This window comes from Balaenoptera physalus (genome assembly GCF_965194825.1).
Source record: "Balaenoptera physalus genome assembly, chromosome: 13".
In the NCBI taxonomy this organism is placed as follows: Eukaryota; Metazoa; Chordata; class Mammalia; order Artiodactyla; family Balaenopteridae; genus Balaenoptera; species Balaenoptera physalus.
In genome coordinates this window covers 91,267,761-91,285,364 of record NC_138892.1, presented here as the reverse complement: position 1 = coordinate 91,285,364, position 17,604 = coordinate 91,267,761, and the positions used below count along the sequence as shown (strand labels likewise).

At 36.2% G+C, this 17,604-nt stretch overlaps 1 protein-coding gene and 1 long non-coding RNA gene across 8 annotated transcripts in view; one reads left to right on the top strand and one right to left on the bottom strand.

The window, feature by feature from the left end:
- LOC309641247 overlaps window positions 1–17,604 on the bottom strand; it is a 214,818-nt gene that overhangs the window by 65,744 nt on the left and 131,470 nt on the right. The window contains exon 2 of the long non-coding RNA XR_014252577.1: window positions 599–675. This is a non-coding gene — a long non-coding RNA (uncharacterized lncRNA). The remainder of the gene's footprint in view (window positions 1–598; window positions 676–17,604) is intronic.
- SLCO1C1 (solute carrier organic anion transporter family member 1C1) overlaps window positions 1–17,604 on the top strand; it is a 78,033-nt gene that overhangs the window by 30,818 nt on the left and 29,611 nt on the right. For 6 of the 7 annotated variants that reach the window (XM_082421068.1, XM_082421066.1, XM_082421072.1 and 3 more), the window contains 3 exons: window positions 930–1,071; window positions 11,664–11,796; window positions 16,408–16,532. In XM_082421068.1, the coding sequence (XP_082277194.1) occupies window positions 930–1,071; window positions 11,664–11,796; window positions 16,408–16,532 (400 nt within the window). Of the gene's footprint in view, window positions 1–929; window positions 1,072–11,663; window positions 11,797–16,407; window positions 16,533–17,604 lie in introns of those variants that run through there. The other variant, XM_082421071.1, reaches the window with a different exon arrangement.

Below are 17,604 nucleotides of genomic sequence, written 5' to 3'. Positions count from 1 at the left end.
TGCCTGACTATGTAGGTTAAATTACTAAATATTACTTTCCTGGCTCACTTGAATGCCCCTCCGAAACAGAAAGGAGAGAGGTAATGATATTTATTAAATATCTACCATGTACCAGATGTTATGCTATGCACAGTTGTAACATTTAATCTATGAAACATCCATATTATTCCCATTCTATAAATGAAAATTTTGACTTTCCTGGCCACAGAGTAAGGGACAGAGTTCCCTTTTAAATGGTGCTCAACGTGACTCCAAGCTCCTATACTTTCCTTGCATCAAATATTCACTCAACAAATACATATGTGTTTTTTTTTTTTTTTCATATAATCTGCCTTATGGATACTCCATCACAGACCCAGGTCTAGCAAAACACACAAGCCAGATATCAAAAAAAAATATTTTTTTCATTGAATAAGAATTTGAGTATGAATTTAACTTGAATATGAACTTAAACACAAAGAACAGTAGTTCTACTTTTTCAGTCTGTTATGTTCCCTGCTAGGACATTAACCATTGCTGTGAAATACACAATAATGAGTATTAGACTTGTGATAAGATGTTAAGTATTTGGTTTATGGTTTTTGTTTTATTTTCTTACCTTTCAATGGCTCCTTCCTCTCTCTGCTTCCCCATGCAATGAATCTTCTTTTCAAAGCCAAGACACCTTTGAACGTCCTTTGGGGGAGAGGGGGAGAAAAGGGGAAAAAAAGGAGTTCAACATACATTATGAATGAAAATCGATTTGAATTTTGAGAACTCTACATAAGCTTGAGGTGGGAAGGAGCCTATTACTTTGCTTGAATGAAATCTTCAATGGTAACAGGCTTGTTACCTGGTTCGTGGTTTGTGTTTTTGTCTCTCTGTTTAGTAAATTTCCAGTCATGTGTCAGGCTGGAGTTAGACTAAGTGTGACCTGTCATATTTTTCAGGTGTTCTTGGGTGCCCTGTCTTTTGTTTACTTTGCCAAAGCACTGGCAGAAGGCTACCTGAAGAGCACCATCACTCAGATAGAGAGAAGGTTTGATATCCCTTCTTCACTGGTGGGAGTTATTGACGGTAGTTTTGAAATTGGTAGGTATTGCAGATGCCTGACTTTACTTTTAAGCACAAGGTGTCTAGGCATGACTAAATGACATCCTCACTGCATTCTGTTGTCTGCCAAGATCAGACTCTATCTGTAAAATCTTATTCGGACAGAATTTGCCATGGCCTTGTGCTACAGTACAGGCAATTTGTTCTCGCCCAGCAAACAGCAATTAACTTCCTGCCCCAGGTGTTCACTATTATATGACTCACACAAGTTTTCAATCAGAGTGAGACTTTTCTAGGAGAGAGCGTGAGATGCCGCTGGTATTTTGAGTTAAAAGTATGTAGGAAATGTCCTTACAAAAGAGTTATACATCCTGGAAGCCCTGTGATTCAAAATTTGGAAGAATCCAAAGAAGCTCTAGAAAAATATCCTGTAATCATTTAAGAAGAAGTTAAACTATAAAAGGGGTTTTTCTGCCCAGTGGCCTAGAAAGAAGATAAAGGGATTCTATTAACAAGAACACTAGAGCAAAGCAGGCAATAAAAATTCTACTCTCCGGGGTCTTTGTTTAGCCATTGACTGTACACTTTGAACTTGAAAAGACCAAGTGATTTTCGTCACTGTTTTGGAAGTACTTTAAAGAGTGTAATCCCACTTAGCTTCCTGAGTTGATAAACTAAGGGGCTTTGATTCCTTCTTGAAGTAAACAAAATTAATAGTCTCTGTGGTCCTTTCTGCCTGTTGAGACTCAAATATATGCTATAGTAAAATCTCTAATGGCTCCAGGTTCACCTTCACTTAAACCTTCAGAAGAGTGAAGGAATATATCTCAACTCTTCAACAATTACTTCTTTAGTTCTGTTGGGCTGCACCCGCAGGCCAGCAAGCCCTGTGCTTGTCCAGCTTCAACACCGAAGAAAGAACTCAGAGTTAGCGACAGAAACATCAATGGTTTAACGGATAGAGGGAACTTACACGTCTGAAGCAAGGTCCTGGAGCAACACGCCACCGTGTACGACTGAGGGCAGGCAGGACATGGCGGCAGTCTTCGCTCCCAGGCAGGAGGGGGAGATTACCAGTTATAGGGGGAATTGACTTCAGGTTGGCTCATTGGTTACCAGGGAAACCAGTAGGTGGCACGCCCCCTCACTGCCGCTTTGACAAGCTATCCTAGTGGAGATGTTCTGATCTAAATTTAGAACAATCACTAGCTGAAGGGGCAAGTATAGAGGAAGGTCGGTAGTGTGAGTAGGGTGTAGATGAAGCAGGCACTGATTGAGCAGGGAATGTACAGAGAGCAAAAGAAGAGCCATCTTGGGTGGCCTGATGATACAAGTTCATACTGTATATATCAGTTCTTACCCTAAATATCAGAGAAAGAATTAAAAGAATGAATAGGTAACCTTTTACCTTCAGGCTTTTGCTTCCCAAATCCATCTTTCATCACCCTACCAGAAAAAGATTTCTTGGTTCAGTGTTAGTCAAACATTAATGTTCACGCAAATGACTGGACAATTGTGTTAAAATGCACAGACTGATTCTGTAGGAAGGGAAGTAAGATCCTGCGTATCTAACAAGCTCCAATGCGATGTTGATGCTATTCATCAATGGGCTGCACTTTGTGTAACAAGTTTCTAAAACACCTGATCATATCACTACCTTGTGTAAAGTAAATAGAGAGGCCTGGATAGTTGATTTATTCCTTGATGACTGCCCTGCCTACAACCCTAAATGGAATGAAAGTCCATGGAGAGTCAAGGTAAGGGTAACACTGCATCAGGAGAAGAAACAAGTATGAAGAGGAAGCTGGGTGCAGATCAAAAGAATAAATCAGACTTACAGAAAGAAGAAGAAATGAGCAGATAGAAAATTACATATGAAGTGATTCATTGATTATTGCTCACTCTAGATTATAGTATAAAAACATTTTGTAGCTGAAGAGACTTGGGAAGAATCTGGTCCAAATTTTTCTTAGATTCCCAGACCCCAATGCAAAACTTGAGAGGATCTATGTTTAATAGAGAGTACTAATGTTGCACAGGAAGTAAAAAAGGGCCCTGAGTCTAAATTCATATTAATTCTTCCAGACCATTCTAAGGATAGAAATTGTTTATTGGATTAGATGCAATAAAAGTCGTCTGACTTCCATTGCAAAACTTTACCCCAAACATCACAAACATCTAGTTATTTGCAATCCCTAGTTTTCCAGAAAAGCGGGTTTCCTGACCATAATTTTAATTTACTCCTTTTGCCTCTCTTCACATTCCTTCCTTCCAGAGTTCTGGACCCATTCCCACACTCTGTCTCTAGCTTTAAATTCTTCTATTTTTTTGCAGAACAATTTCATTTATCCTTTGACATCAATTGGCATCATCATCTAACACCTTCCTACTGGACACTCAATTTCTTCCCAAGTAAAGTATTTTCTTGTAACAAGGACTCTTTCTCCAAAAATGACAGAGAGTTTCCAAGAAAATAAAATGTTTTCTTATCAAGACCTACTAATATTTGCAGATATTCATTCTTTGTTTCAAATATTTTTCCATGTATTTTCTTCTAAATATTTAGAACTTTTGCTTTTTACATTTTAGTATTTAGTCAACTTGACATAGATGTTTTCAGATACACTTTGCTTTTTAAGGCAGTTTGGGGTTCACAGCAAAAGTGAGTAGAAGGTACAAAGATTTCCCATAAACCCCCTGTCCCCACACATGCACGGCCTCCCCCGTTATCAACATCCCCCACCAGAGTGGTACATTCATTACAGTTGATGACCTACAGTGATACCTCATTATCATCCACAGTCCAGAGTTGACGTTAAGGCTCACTCTTGGTGTTGTATACTCTGTGGGATTGAACAAATGTATAATGACATGTATCCACTATTATAGTATCATACAGAGCACTTTTAGTGCCCTAAAAATCCTCTGTGCTCTGCCTATTTATCCATCCCTACCCCCTACCCCTTGGCAACCACTGATCTTTTTACTGTCTCCATAGTTTTGCCTGCTTCAGAATGTTATATAGTTGGAATCATACAGTATGTAGCCTTTTCAGATTGGCTTCTTTCACATGGCAATAAGCATTTAAGGTTCTTCCATGTCTTTTCATGACTGGATAACTCATTTCTTTTTAGCACTGAATAATAATCTATTTCTGAATGGACCTTAGTTTATTTATCTATTCATCAAGTGAAGAACTTCTTGATTGCTTCCAAGTTTTGGCAATTATAAAGAAAGCTACTATAAACATCTGTGTGTGCAGATTTTTGTGGGGACATAAATTTTCAAGTCTTTTGGGTAAATACCAAGGAGCATAGTTGCTGGGTCTTATCGGAAGAACATGTTTAGTTTTGTAAGGTACCACCAAATTGTCTTCCAAAGTGGCTGTACCATTTGGAATGAGAGTTCAACAATAAATGAGAGTTCTTGTTTCTCCACACCCTCAGCAGCATTTAATGTTTTGGATTTTGACCATTCTAATAGATATGTAGTGGTGTTTCATTGTTTCTTAATTTGCAGTTTCTTGATGACATACGATGCTGAACATCTTTTTGTGTGTTTATTTGCCATCTGTGTATCTTCTTTGGTGATCTGTCCATCGAGGTATTTGGTCCATGTTTTAAACTGTTTGTTTGTATTCTTATTGTTGGGTTTTAAGAGTTCTTTGTGTATTTTGGATAACAGTCCTTTATCTGATATGGTTTTTGCAAATATTTTCTCTTGGTATGTGGTTTGTCTTTTAAGTCTCTTAACATCATCTTTCATAGAGCAGAAAATTTTAATTTTAATAAAGTCCAGCTTATCAATTTTTTCTTTCATGGATTCGGCTTTTGGTGTTGCATCTAAAACGTCATCACCAAACCCACGGTCTTCTAGGTTTTCTCTTATGTTATCTTCTGGAAGTTTTATAGTTTTGCATTTTACATTTAGGTCTGTGATCCCTTTTGAGTTTATTTTTGTGAAGACTGTAAAGTCTGTGTCTAGATTCAGTTTTTTTTTTTTTTTTTTTTTTTTTTTTTTTTTGCAGGTGGATGTCAAGTTCTTCCAGCACCATTTATTGAAAAGACTATCTTTGCTCTATTGTATTGCCTTTATTCCTTTCTCAAAGACCAGTTAACTGTATTTATGTAGTCTGTTTCTGGGCTATCTATTCTGTTCCATGTATCTATTTATCTATTCTTTCACCAGTGTCACTCTGTCTTGATTACTGTGGCTTTAGAGTATGTCTTGAAATTGGGTAGTGTCAGTCTTCCAACTTTGTTTTTCTGCAATATCTTGTTGGTTATTCTGGGTATTTTATTTGTCCACAAAAACTTTAGAATCAGTTTGTCACTATCCACAAATAACTTGCTGTGATTTTGATTAAGATTGTATTGAATGCATAGATCAAGTAGGAAAGAAATGACATCTTGACAATACTGAGTCTTCCTATCCATGAACATAGGATATCTCTCCATTTATTGAGTTATTTGATTTCTTTAGTCAGAGTTTTACAGTTCTCTTCATATAGATCTTGTACATATTTTGTTAAATTTGTACTTATTTCATTTTAGGGGGTGCTAATGTAAATGGTATCATGTTTTTAAATTCCTGTTTTTCACTGCTGACATATAGGAAAGTGATTGACTTCTGTGTATTAACCCTGTATCTTGCAACCCTGCTATAATCATGTATTAGTTCCAGGAGTTCTTTTGTTAATTCTTTCAGATTTTCTACAAAGATGATCATGTCTTATGGGAACAAAGCTAGTTTTATTTCTTCCTTCCCAGTCTGTATACCTTTATTTCCTTTTCTTGTCCTATTGCATTAAGTAGGACTCCCTGTACAATATTGAAAAGCAATGGTGAGAGGAGATAGCCTTGCCATGTGCCTGATCTTAGTGGAAAAGCTTTGAATTTCTTACCATTAAGTATGATATTAGCTGTAATTTTTGGTAGTTTTTTTTTTTTTTTTTTTATCAAGTTGAGGACATTCCTCCCTCTTCCAAGTTTATGGAGGTTCTTTTTTTTTTTTTTTAATCATGATTGGTTGTAGAGTTTTGTCAAATGCTTTTTCTGCATATATTGATATGATCATGTGATTTTTCTTCTTTAGCCTGTTGATATGATGGATTACATTAATTGATTTTCTAATGCTGAACCAGCCCTGCATACCTGGGATAAATCCCGCTTGGTCTTAATGTACAATTATTTCTACATATTGTTGGATTTGATTTGCTAATATGTTGTTGAGGATTTTTGCACCTATGTTCAGGAGAGATATTAGTTTGTTGTTTTCTTTTCTTGTAATGCCTTTTCTGGTTTTTGTATTAGGGTGATGTGGCACTTGTAGAATTAGGAAGTGTTCCCTCTCTATCTTCTGAAAGAGACTGTAGAGAATTACTATAATTTCTTCATTAACTGTTTGGAAAAATTCACCAGTGAATCTACATGGACCTGGTACTTTCTGTTTTGGAAGGATATTAATTATTGGTTCAATTTCTTTAACAGATATAGGTACAGATTATCTATATCTCCCTATGTGAGTGTTGGCAGATTGTGTCTTTCAATTTGAATTCCTTCCTCCCATCCTTTGTATCACTGTTATTATTCATTTTATTTCACTAATACATAAGCAAACATGCATACATAAGAATACATCATTGAACACATTTTTGATATTATTATTTTGAACAAACTGTTATCTGCTAGATCAATTAAGAATAAGAAAAATAAGTTTTAAATTTACCATCACTTATTTCTTCTCTGATGCTCATCCTTTCTTTATGTGGATCTGAGTTTCTGAATTTTATTATTATTTTTTTCTCTGAAGCGCTTCGTTTAACGTTTCATGAAAGGCAGGTCTACTGGAAACACATTTCCTCAATATTTGTCTGTCTGAGAAAGTATTTCTTCCTTGCTTTTGAAGGATAACTTCACAGGGTACAGAACTTTAGGTTGGTGGGGTTTTTTCTCTCAACATTTCAAAAATTTTTTCTACACTCTTTTCTTGTTTGCATGGTTTCTGAAGAGAAATAAGATGTAATTCTTATTTTCCTCCTCTATAAGTAAGGTGAGATTTTTTATAGAAATTATCTCTTATATTTGATTTTCTGTAGTTTGAAAATGATATGTCTAGTTTAGATTTTTTGGCATTTATCCTGCTCATTGTTCTCTTAGGTTCCTGGATCTGTGGTTTGGTGTGTGATATTAATTTGGTAGAAATTCTCAGTCGTTATTATTTTAAATATTTCTTCTATTCCTTTGACCCTTGCTTCTCTTTCTGGAATTCCCATTACCTGTATGTTACACCGTTTATAGTTCCACGTCCTTGGATATTCTGTTCTGTTTTTTTTTTTTTTTTTTCAGTCCTTTTTTCTCTTTGCTTTTAAGTTTTGGTGTTTTCTATTGATATATCCTCAAGCTCAGAGATTCTTTCCTCAACTGTGTCCAGTCTACCAACAAGCCTATCAAAGGCATTCTTTATTTCTGTTACCATGTTTTTGTTCTCTAGCATTTTTTTGGGGGGGATCTTTCTCAGAATTTCCATCTCTCTGATTTACATTACCCATTTGTTCTTGCATGCTCTTTAGTTTTTCCATTAGAGCTCTTGGCATCTTAATCATAGTTGTCTTAAATTTCTAGTCAGACAACTCCAAAATCTCTGCCATGTCTGGTTCTGATTCTTGATGTCTCTTCAAAAAGTTTTTCTTTTTACTTTCAGTATGTCTTATAATTTTTTCCTTCATAGCCAGAAATGATGTACTGGGTAAAAGGAACTGCTATAAATAGGCCTTTAGTAATATGATGGTATTGTGTGAGGGAGAGGAAGTATTCTATAGTCCTATGGGTCTCAGGCTCTTAGTGAGCCTATGCCTCTGGACTGTGAACTTCAGATGTGCTTCTCAGTCCCCCTATCCCTCATTGATGGGACAGGATAGCTAGAACAGCTGAAGTTGGGTATTTCCCTTCCCCCAGGTCAGTTGGGCTCTGATAATGGCCCAGCAGGTTAGACTCTGGTTACTAGTTTCCCCTAAAAGCAGACTTTCTTAAGAAAAACAGAGGGCTCTGGTGTATTTCAAAATGGTTCCCTTTCCCCTCCCCATGCTGCAAGCACAAGTTTTATTCTCCAATATTCACTGTGAGAACCTAATTGAGCTCCTGAAGTAAAACTCACAAGAGAGTGTGTGCCCTCAATCACTGGGTCCCTCTGGAGTTTTTATCTCTCAGAATTGCTGATGCTGAGCCTCCTGTCACTTATAGTTCAGGTTTTTCTTACCATAACACTTGTTCCCAAGGAGATTTATTGCTGTGGATTTCTATTCCAGCTGGCCACAATTCTCTGCATTTGCCTATTGGTCTCTCCAATTTTGGGGACAGCAGTCTGCCCTATGACCCCATCTTTCTGACAGATCTAAGAAGAGTTGTTGATTTTTCAACTTCTTACTTGGTGTTAGGATGAAGTGGATACTTCTAGCTTCTTACATGCTGGACCAGAAAAGGCATATCCTTAAAATACAATTTTTTAAAATACAAGGTCAGGTAGCAATCTCTTTATATTATTATAATGAATTGTCCAGTCAGCACTAATTCAATATATACTTAACCCAGTTATTTGCAATACCCTCTTTATCATATATTAACTTATCACTTAGGTGTAAATCTTTCCATAAGTCTGTTGATCCCTGACTCAATACAAGACTGTCTTCTTGATTATAGTTTTATAATTAGCTCTGTTACTAGGTAGGAAAATTTCCAACTTTTCCATCAAATTTTTTCTTGGCTCTACTTGGAATAGTTTCCTGAAACATCCAATTTTGGTTTGACTGAAATTGCATAGAATTTATATATCAAATCAGATAACTGAAATTTTGTTAGTGAGGCTTTCCATCCAAGAACATGGTATATATCTCAATTTAGTTAGGCCTCTTTTATATAGCTTTCAGTATTATATTTATAATCTATACATATACTACTTATCTTTTGTTAGACTTATTCCTACATATTTGAAGTATTTGTTGCTATTGTGAAAAGAATTTTTGTTACATTTCTTATTTAGTAATTCCTGGAATACTGGAAGAGTATTAACATCTAATGTTATACATATACAGCAGTCTTGCTGAATTTATGTTAATTTTAATGGATTGTCTATAGAAGCTGTAGAGTTTCCTGAATAATCATATTGTCTGAAACAGAAGACAACTGTATATCATTCTTTACAATTATTAGATTTGTTATTTCTTGTTCTTGCCTTATTGCATTGGGCTCAGCACTATGTCCAATAGAAGTAGTGACAGGGGGCATCCTTCTCTTGTATCTTAACTTAATGAAAATACTTTTAAAATTTCACCATTAAACAATATCTGTGCTGTGTAGTTTCGATAGATACAGTTTAAAAGTTAATTTGCTCAGATTTTTTATTATAAATGGTTAATTATATTAATGTTTCACATCTCTCAAGATAACCATGGAATTTTTCCTCTTCCATTATTTAATATAGAGCTTTAATTAACAGATTTGTTTCTTATTTGGTGGTACCCTTGCACTCCTAGAATAAACTGCATTTGGTCTCTTCTTTCACTGTCCTTGTCTAGTTTGAATTGCAAGGGTATATTGGTCTTATAGCATGAGTTGGGTAGTTTTCTTTTCTGTTATCTGAAGTACTGTGTGTGGGTGTGGGGAGAGAAAGAGAGAGAAAAAGAGGAAGAGAGAAAGAGAGAAAATCTAGTACTTGAAAATTTGATAAAATGTATTTGTAAACCTCTCTGGACCTGTTGTCTTTTTCAGAAGTTAGTGGTAGTAGATGTGAAAGAATATTGATATACAACTTGATTTTTTAAAGATTATACATCACTATTTATTTTCTAAGTATATCTTCTGAGAACTCAGAGAAGATACTAAATAAAGGAAGCAAAAACTTCTATAGACATCACAGAAGCTCAAATGGTATTATGTAGTGTTTGGCATACCCACTAATGTAACATAGAAACAGCCTGTAAACATGAGTCCTTTATTGTGACATGTTGGTGGTATGGGAGCTGGGGAGGGAGATAATGGTGGTGGTGGTGGGGACACATTACCTATAAACTGAAAGTCAACTTTCACTTTAGTTTGGTTTATTTACTGTGACACATTAGCAAAACTATAGACATAATTATCAATATGGTACAAAATTTCTTCTACTAAATACTTAAATGTCAAACGAGAAATTTCATATTCAAGTTTTTTTGATATGAAAATTCAAAAGAGCTTAATTCTTCCTGGAGCCATAAAGCCTGGAGCCACTGTAGACTAGAGCAAGCTTTTTTCACTATTGTTATTGCCCTCAAGGCTATAAAAATTGCTGCTCTTTTTGCACTTGACTAAAGCTGGCAATGTGAATAAACAGTAGTACATTAGATGATTGCTTACAGATGTAAGGAAACTACTCTTTCTGGAAAATTGAAAACATTGAGAACATCAAAGCAAGGCCACCCAACAGCCATCACAATCAATCGCTGGAGAATTGCTAAGTTTTACTTTATCTAACACCACAGTCCTTAAAAACTAAATATTCCAAATGCAAATAGCTAAAACTTTAAAGCCCCTTGAAATCTAAGACCCTAAGCAATGTTTATCAAAGCGTGTTCCAGGAGCCATCTCCGTCAACACATTTGAACTAGTATTAAAAATGCAGATTTCTTGGCCTGCATCCCCCTCCCCCATCCATGAAATCAGAAACTGTTTAGAGCTGTCAAGATTCTGCATTTTTAACGTTTCTACTTCCCTCACCACTCCTTTCCAGTAATTTTTGTGCACAGCAAGGCATTAGAAAATCTTTCTTAAAGGATGTTTAATCAGTTAACACCATCATCAACTAAAAGTAATTTATCACATCCTTCACTAGAGATATTTTAGAAAGGGTTAAGTCCCACCTTCAAAAAATGTATTCTTTAATTATATTTTTAAAAAAGAGATGGGTATAATTTATGGAGACTTTCTATTTTATAAAATTTGTATTATGAGCATACATTGAGTTTATCTAATTGATGTATTTCTGAAGTTATGTGGAGTAATTTTTATTTGTATTTTGAATCTTATATTTTTATAAAAAGTATATAAATATGCATTTCATAATTTGATTTCATTTAAAGTGAGGTACAGGTGTGTTTGTTTTTTCTTTCGGGAATATCAGCTCAAGCAATACTATATGATGTATGTTTCAAGAGCGAATGGGAAACCAATAGAAGTTTTAATAGAAAATGTGAACAAATGAAGAAAGAGTAATAAAGTTTACTTCAAAATCACCAAGGAAAATTTAAGAGAACAACTAAAGGAAGCCTTCTACAATTTGATTTATTGATAAAACACTTTAAATGGACAAATAATTAAGATGGATGAAAACAGGGTAGAAGGGTTGTTTATAAAAATATCAATATTTTGATAAAAGGATGAGATGACTGAAATAATGAATCTGAAGATAGTTCAACAGTCATCTCAGATTAAAGGAAAGAAAGACAAATGATGGGGAAGATAGTGGGAGATGGTTTAGTCAAAACAAAACATTGCCAAACCTGCTATAGACATTCATTCATTTAGTTATAGTCATCTAGTTATGCTGATGACTTTTTCTAAGTTGTCTAACTTATGAACATTTTATTCTTTTCCCCAAAGGAAATCTCTTAGTTATAACATTTGTTAGCTACTTTGGAGCCAAACTTCACAGGCCAAAAATAATTGGAGCAGGGTGCCTAATCATGGGCGTTGGAACATTGCTCATTGCAATGCCTCAGTTCTTCATGGAGCAGTAAGTCTAAAGCAAACATCTTTTTCTTGCCTTAACAAACAACTGTATGATGATTACAATTAATTATTTAAATTTAAGAAAATAACTCCTGTCTTAAACCATGATAATTTATATCTTATTTTTATTACACCCACTTTGGGCAAAATTTCAAAATACTTACAATTTTACTTATGATTTAATAATCTGTAAAAATTTTTTTCAATATACTACTGTGTATTTATGTCAACAAAATTTAAAGGGAAATTTTCACGATTATGCCTTCTTTCAAATGCTTTAACTTAGGTGTGGAGGCAAAATATATAAGTAAAGAGAAGGTAATAAATTATGTGGTAAATGTCAAATGAGTGTCAAAGGGGTAATAAATGAATGCTACAGACAGTATGCTGGATCATGGTACAATTGACTGGCAGATCATTGACTTAGGGATACATGACCAACTGAAATAACTATACGATGTTCAAATATTATCTCATAGAACTTTCTTAGTAGAAGTGGGGTGCTTGTATTCTTTAACCCTGAAGTTTACTGTTGATACTTTTGTTAGTAATTTGTTAGTTCTTGCATACAACTTTAGTATTTCCAAAGATTTTGTCGTATCATTTCACCTTTACAACAACCTGTGAGGCAGGAGAGCATATTTTATCTTTTTTAAATTTTAGAGCTAAGGACCATGACCTAGAGAGTCTGGTGACCTTCTCTGGGTTAGGTGTCTTCTAATTATAGAACTGGATTCTTAAAACTAGCATTATATATATCAAGTAATTCTTTTATAACTGTCCACTCTAGACCATCATACCATGACATTTTAGATCTGGAGAGACTTAGAAATGATCTGGTCCAAACTTTTTCTTGGATTCCCAGGTCACTTATATAAATATAATTTGATTTTGACTTCTGTGTCCAATCTGTAAAGATAGTTCACAGAATCCTCTGTGTGGGATCTTTCCTATCTATTTGGGTGGTTTCTCTGGCCCCTTTGTCTTTACATGAAGAGGGATCTGTGGCTTCAAGACTTCTGCCTACTCTTCGGACACCTATCTGGCCTCCTTTCCACAGGGCAGAAGTTTCCTTAGATCACTGAGGTTATGCAAAGGTGTTATATGTGGCCAGTGGGTAAGGAGGAGACAAAGGAGAAGGCTGAGGAAAAGGGTGTCCAATCCACCTAATTCCTGATTGATCCATAGCTGTGTTATCTGTTCTAGTCATTGAACTTCCATGCAACAGTTCGCTCAGAGTGGGGGAATAGAGTTCCACTACTAAAAATATTAAAATTTGAAGTAGGTTCAGAGGCTAGATAAAACCTTGACCCTTGACCTAACTCATTCTGCAGTGCATCAGTAGCTCTTCTACATGACCTTGGCCATGTCATCTAACCTTCCTAGGCCTCAGTTTATAATACCTTAAAATAGGTATTATAGGTATTAAAAATAATACTTAGCTTGTCATGTTATTGCAAATATTAAATGGAATGACACAGGTAAAATGCTTACCAAGTTTCCTGACATAACTAGGAGCTGTGTCATTCTTGTTGTGTATTGTTTTCAACCCTCCTCAGATAATTAAGCCAGCTGGTTTTAACCAGAGATAGCAATGATTTGTCTCAAAGGTGTTGCATTGAGATTAATAATAGTGTTACTTCAAGTTGATGACAAATATAACATACTAATACAAGAAAACCAGAAAAAGAAGTATAGCTAAGAGAAGCCAGACAGGCTAGTGCTGACAAAGGGTGCCAAACAAACACAGATTCTTATCAACCACCTTTTATATGTTGAAAGATATATTTGTTAATTTATTATTTAGTGTCTGCCATTTGCCTGGTACTGTGCCAGGTAATGGGGAAAAAACAAAATGAAATAAAACAAAAATACCCCCATACACAGTTATTTCCTTCATGAAGTTTGCTGTCTACTGAGGATTACTACAATAACTTCTTTCCAACCTTTCACAGCATTAGTCACTAATTGGGTACTTGTCCAAAATGTAACTTTTGTTCTGTCAACGAGGAGTGTACTCTGTCTGCCTAGCAGACATACACTCAATGCGCAACTAAACATAATATTAATTATAGATATCAATTATTCAGGGACTACCCCCAACAGACTGTGTTCAGCCTTATGTGTGTTAGTTCATCTCACTCATGAATTTTTTTTTTAACATCTTTATTGGAGCATAATTGCTTTACAACGGTGTGTTAGTTTCTGCTTTATAACAAAGTGGATCAGTTATACATACACATATGTCCCCATATCTCTTCCCTCTTGCATCTCCCTCCCTCCCACCCTCCCTATCCCACCCCTCTAGGTGGTCACAAAGCACTGAGCTGATCGCCCTGTGCTATGCGGCTGCTTCCCACTAGCTATCTATTTTACACATCTAACTCATGAATTTAATAAATATATATTGATCATCGTTCTAGGTAACGGGGATAGAATAGTGACAAAAATCTCTGCTCTCACGGATCTTACTAGGAAGAGATAGATAATAAATAAACAGACAAGTAATGAGATATGCCAGAAATGTTAAGTGCTACAGAGAAAAATAACCCAGGGAGACACATAAGTGTGTGCAGAGTGTTGCAGTTTAAAGTAGGGTTTTCAGGGGATGGCTCACCGAGATGGTGACCTTTGTGAAGGGCTGAAAGAGATGAGGAGAGCGCCATACAGACATCTGGAGAAGAAGATTCCAGGCTAAATGAACAGTGAATGAGACATTCCTGCAGGAGGAGGGAGTCAGGCATGTGGTCTACTGCAGGGATGAGCAAGGGGAAAGTGAGAGGGGGTACAGAGGAGATGTCAAGGTTGTTTCTCAAACTCTGATGGACATTGGAATCACCGGAGGCTCTTGGTAAAATGTAGATTCTGATTCAGTAGCTCTGGGGTTGGGGTTGAGATTCAGCTGATGCTGCTGGTCTGCAGACCACACCTCGGGTAGTGAGGACACAGATCATTGCAAAGACTTCACCTCCTCAGAATAGGATGGGAAGACAGACGAGAGTTTTGAGCAGAATGGCACAATCTGACATATTTTTAAAGGGACACAGTGACTACAGATTGGGAAAATAACTCAGGAAGGGCAAATGTGAAAGCAGAGAGACTATTTAGGAGGCTACTGTAGAACTTCACGCGTCAAGATTGTGTCAGTCGGGGTTGGAAGCTAGGTCAGAACTAATATCCCTGATTTAAAATCATTTATAACATTGGTCCCCTGTTCAATCATTTGTCTCATCCAATAGAGCCTAAATAGGCACAGACCGTACCTATAGTCCCCATTTTACAACTAAGAAAACCGAAATTTGGAAAGGTTAATTGATTTTTCTCAGTGTCATATATAGTAATTAGTGACAAAGGCGGCACTTACATAAAATTCTATTTATTCAAAATCTAAATAATTATGTGTGCAGTGGCTGCCTTTTGATAGATTAAACTGAAAGCTCAAGTAATTAAAAATTTTCAAAATACTACATAATTGCTATTGACAGTCATCTTAAAGAGTCTTTAGGCATTATAATAGTCTCTGGTATCTCTGGAATTATATTAAAGAAAGAAAATTATATTTACCATGATTTTAATACTAAATGCTCTCCTCTGTAGCTAGAAATTTAAAAAGTTATCCTCATTAAGTGGTTCTTAACCAATTTTGGTCAAGGACCCATTTTGATAAAAGTGACAAAAACTATGAACCTCTTCCCTTAAATACTCACATACATACAAAATGTTCTTACTTTTCCAGTGGGGTTCAGAGACCCATTGAGGTGTATGTTATGCAACACTGATAATAAGGTAACCGATTTATCAATCTGAATATGTTAATAACTCAATACATCTTGTCCCTATCATGCTGAATAGGTTTTTACTATTGATATTTCAAACATCACTATGATTATTAGCCTTTAGTCACATAGTGCCTGAACAAAATGAGAATCAAGGTGATGTGATGTCCTTTTATCAGGTACCTCTACTCTGAAGGGTGCATGTAGAGCAAAGAAATTGGCCCCTAAAGGATAATTTGAAGGGGAGTATGGCACTGTGGGGCCGTAGATAGAATGATCGCAGCCCTACCATTCGGCACTGGCTCTTCAATCCAGCTGCTATGGTAACCTTATAACAGAGGAAAGGGTGAAATTACAAATAGCTTAGAGCCAGATTAATAAACTGAAGAGGAAAAGGATACCGTCTGGAAAAATGTTTCAAAAAGCCCACGTATCATTATCAGTTCTCTAGAAACCACATTTCAGGTGTTCTACTAGATTTACAACTCTAAGTACAGTGTGCCAATGGCCATGGTTGTTAAATTATTGCTTTTAGAGATAATCATGATTTTACGGAGTGTTGGATATTTTTTCACCAATCGAGTAGGTGATTACAGTCATTATTTTATATTAAAATGAGCCTCTCTAAATAATTCTTTTATTTTCTTTCATGACACTGGGTAATTGGTTCAGATATGGTGTAATATCTGTGAACTAAATGCTGGTTTGGTTTAGTGATTCAGATTCTGCGAGAGCTGTAAACTCAACCAGTTCCTCTAATGGGTCAAGTAGTACACGTATAATATTTTTAGCATGATGTTAAATGAGCTCGTAGTAAAGAAAATGCTTTTTTTATACAGGTACAGATATGAAAGGTATTCTCCTTTCTCCAATTCCACTTTCAGCATCTCTCCATGTTTCCTGGGGTCAAACAGTCCATTACCAATCTCAGTTATGGAAAAATCACAATCCAAAATAAATAATGGTAAGATGATTATTTTTTACTTGACTAAACAAGCTCTTTTTAAAGACGTTATAGGTGCTTTAATATGAACAAAAAGTATCTATGTGATTTTTTGCTGTCAGAAGCTTTACTACTTAAGTTGAGATATTATAGTGCCATAAAAATTCCTAGAATATAAAGCAGAGATGAGATCCTAAGAAAATATGCAGACAATCAAATATTATGGAAAGATGGGGCATTAATTGCTGGTGACTGAGCAAAGCTTCCAGTGGTTCCAAACAAGGCAAGCTGTGAAACAGGGTAAAATTAGTTTAGCATGTACAAATCTCGGCCCGTTGCTCAGATATAAAAGAAATATATTTTTCCCCCAAACTCAACTTGATTTCTGTGTTCAGCCCCTTTTCATCAGAACGGCAGAAACGTAATCTCAGTCAATTTGTCCCTAACCTCTATCCATGTTCCCAGGGGTTGCTTACATTCCAGGGAGCTTTACATTATAGTAAAGGAGAAAATTATGGGAGGGGAGGTCTTGGTGTTATCAGTAGTCCTGTCAGCCTAAATATCTAAAATCCCTCTGGCCACAGTGTTTGTTCATACATGTCATCTTGGGGTCATCTTATGTCCATGTTCGTGTCCTTTTTAGCACAGTGGCTCTCTCTGATGCAAAAGTGACCGCCATGGAAACATGGAAATAATTCTACTTTCCACACAAGAGAGGATTTGGGGAATTTCGTTAGCATATCCAGAGTTCCACACGGCTGACCCATACTGCAAAGCAAGGCTATGTGTGGGCCCCCCTTGGGAGCATGGGAACCATCTCTTCTGTGTTACTCTAGGCATTGGAAACCCTGTGAAGAGGCAGGGGCAGGGATGCCTAGCTATACTGTGTAGCCATCTCATCTTCGGGATCTTGCTACCTCCCTGGGTTCTTCCTGGCCACAGTGGCACAGGTTCTCTTCACTCATGGAGTCCATGAATCTACCCACAGGTGTCTGCCATGTCTCTGGGATGCTGCACTGGCAAGTGCTCAAATCCTCTCTCCACAGCCTTTTAGCATAAATATGCTCAATACCTCCTCCCCGCCACCCTCATC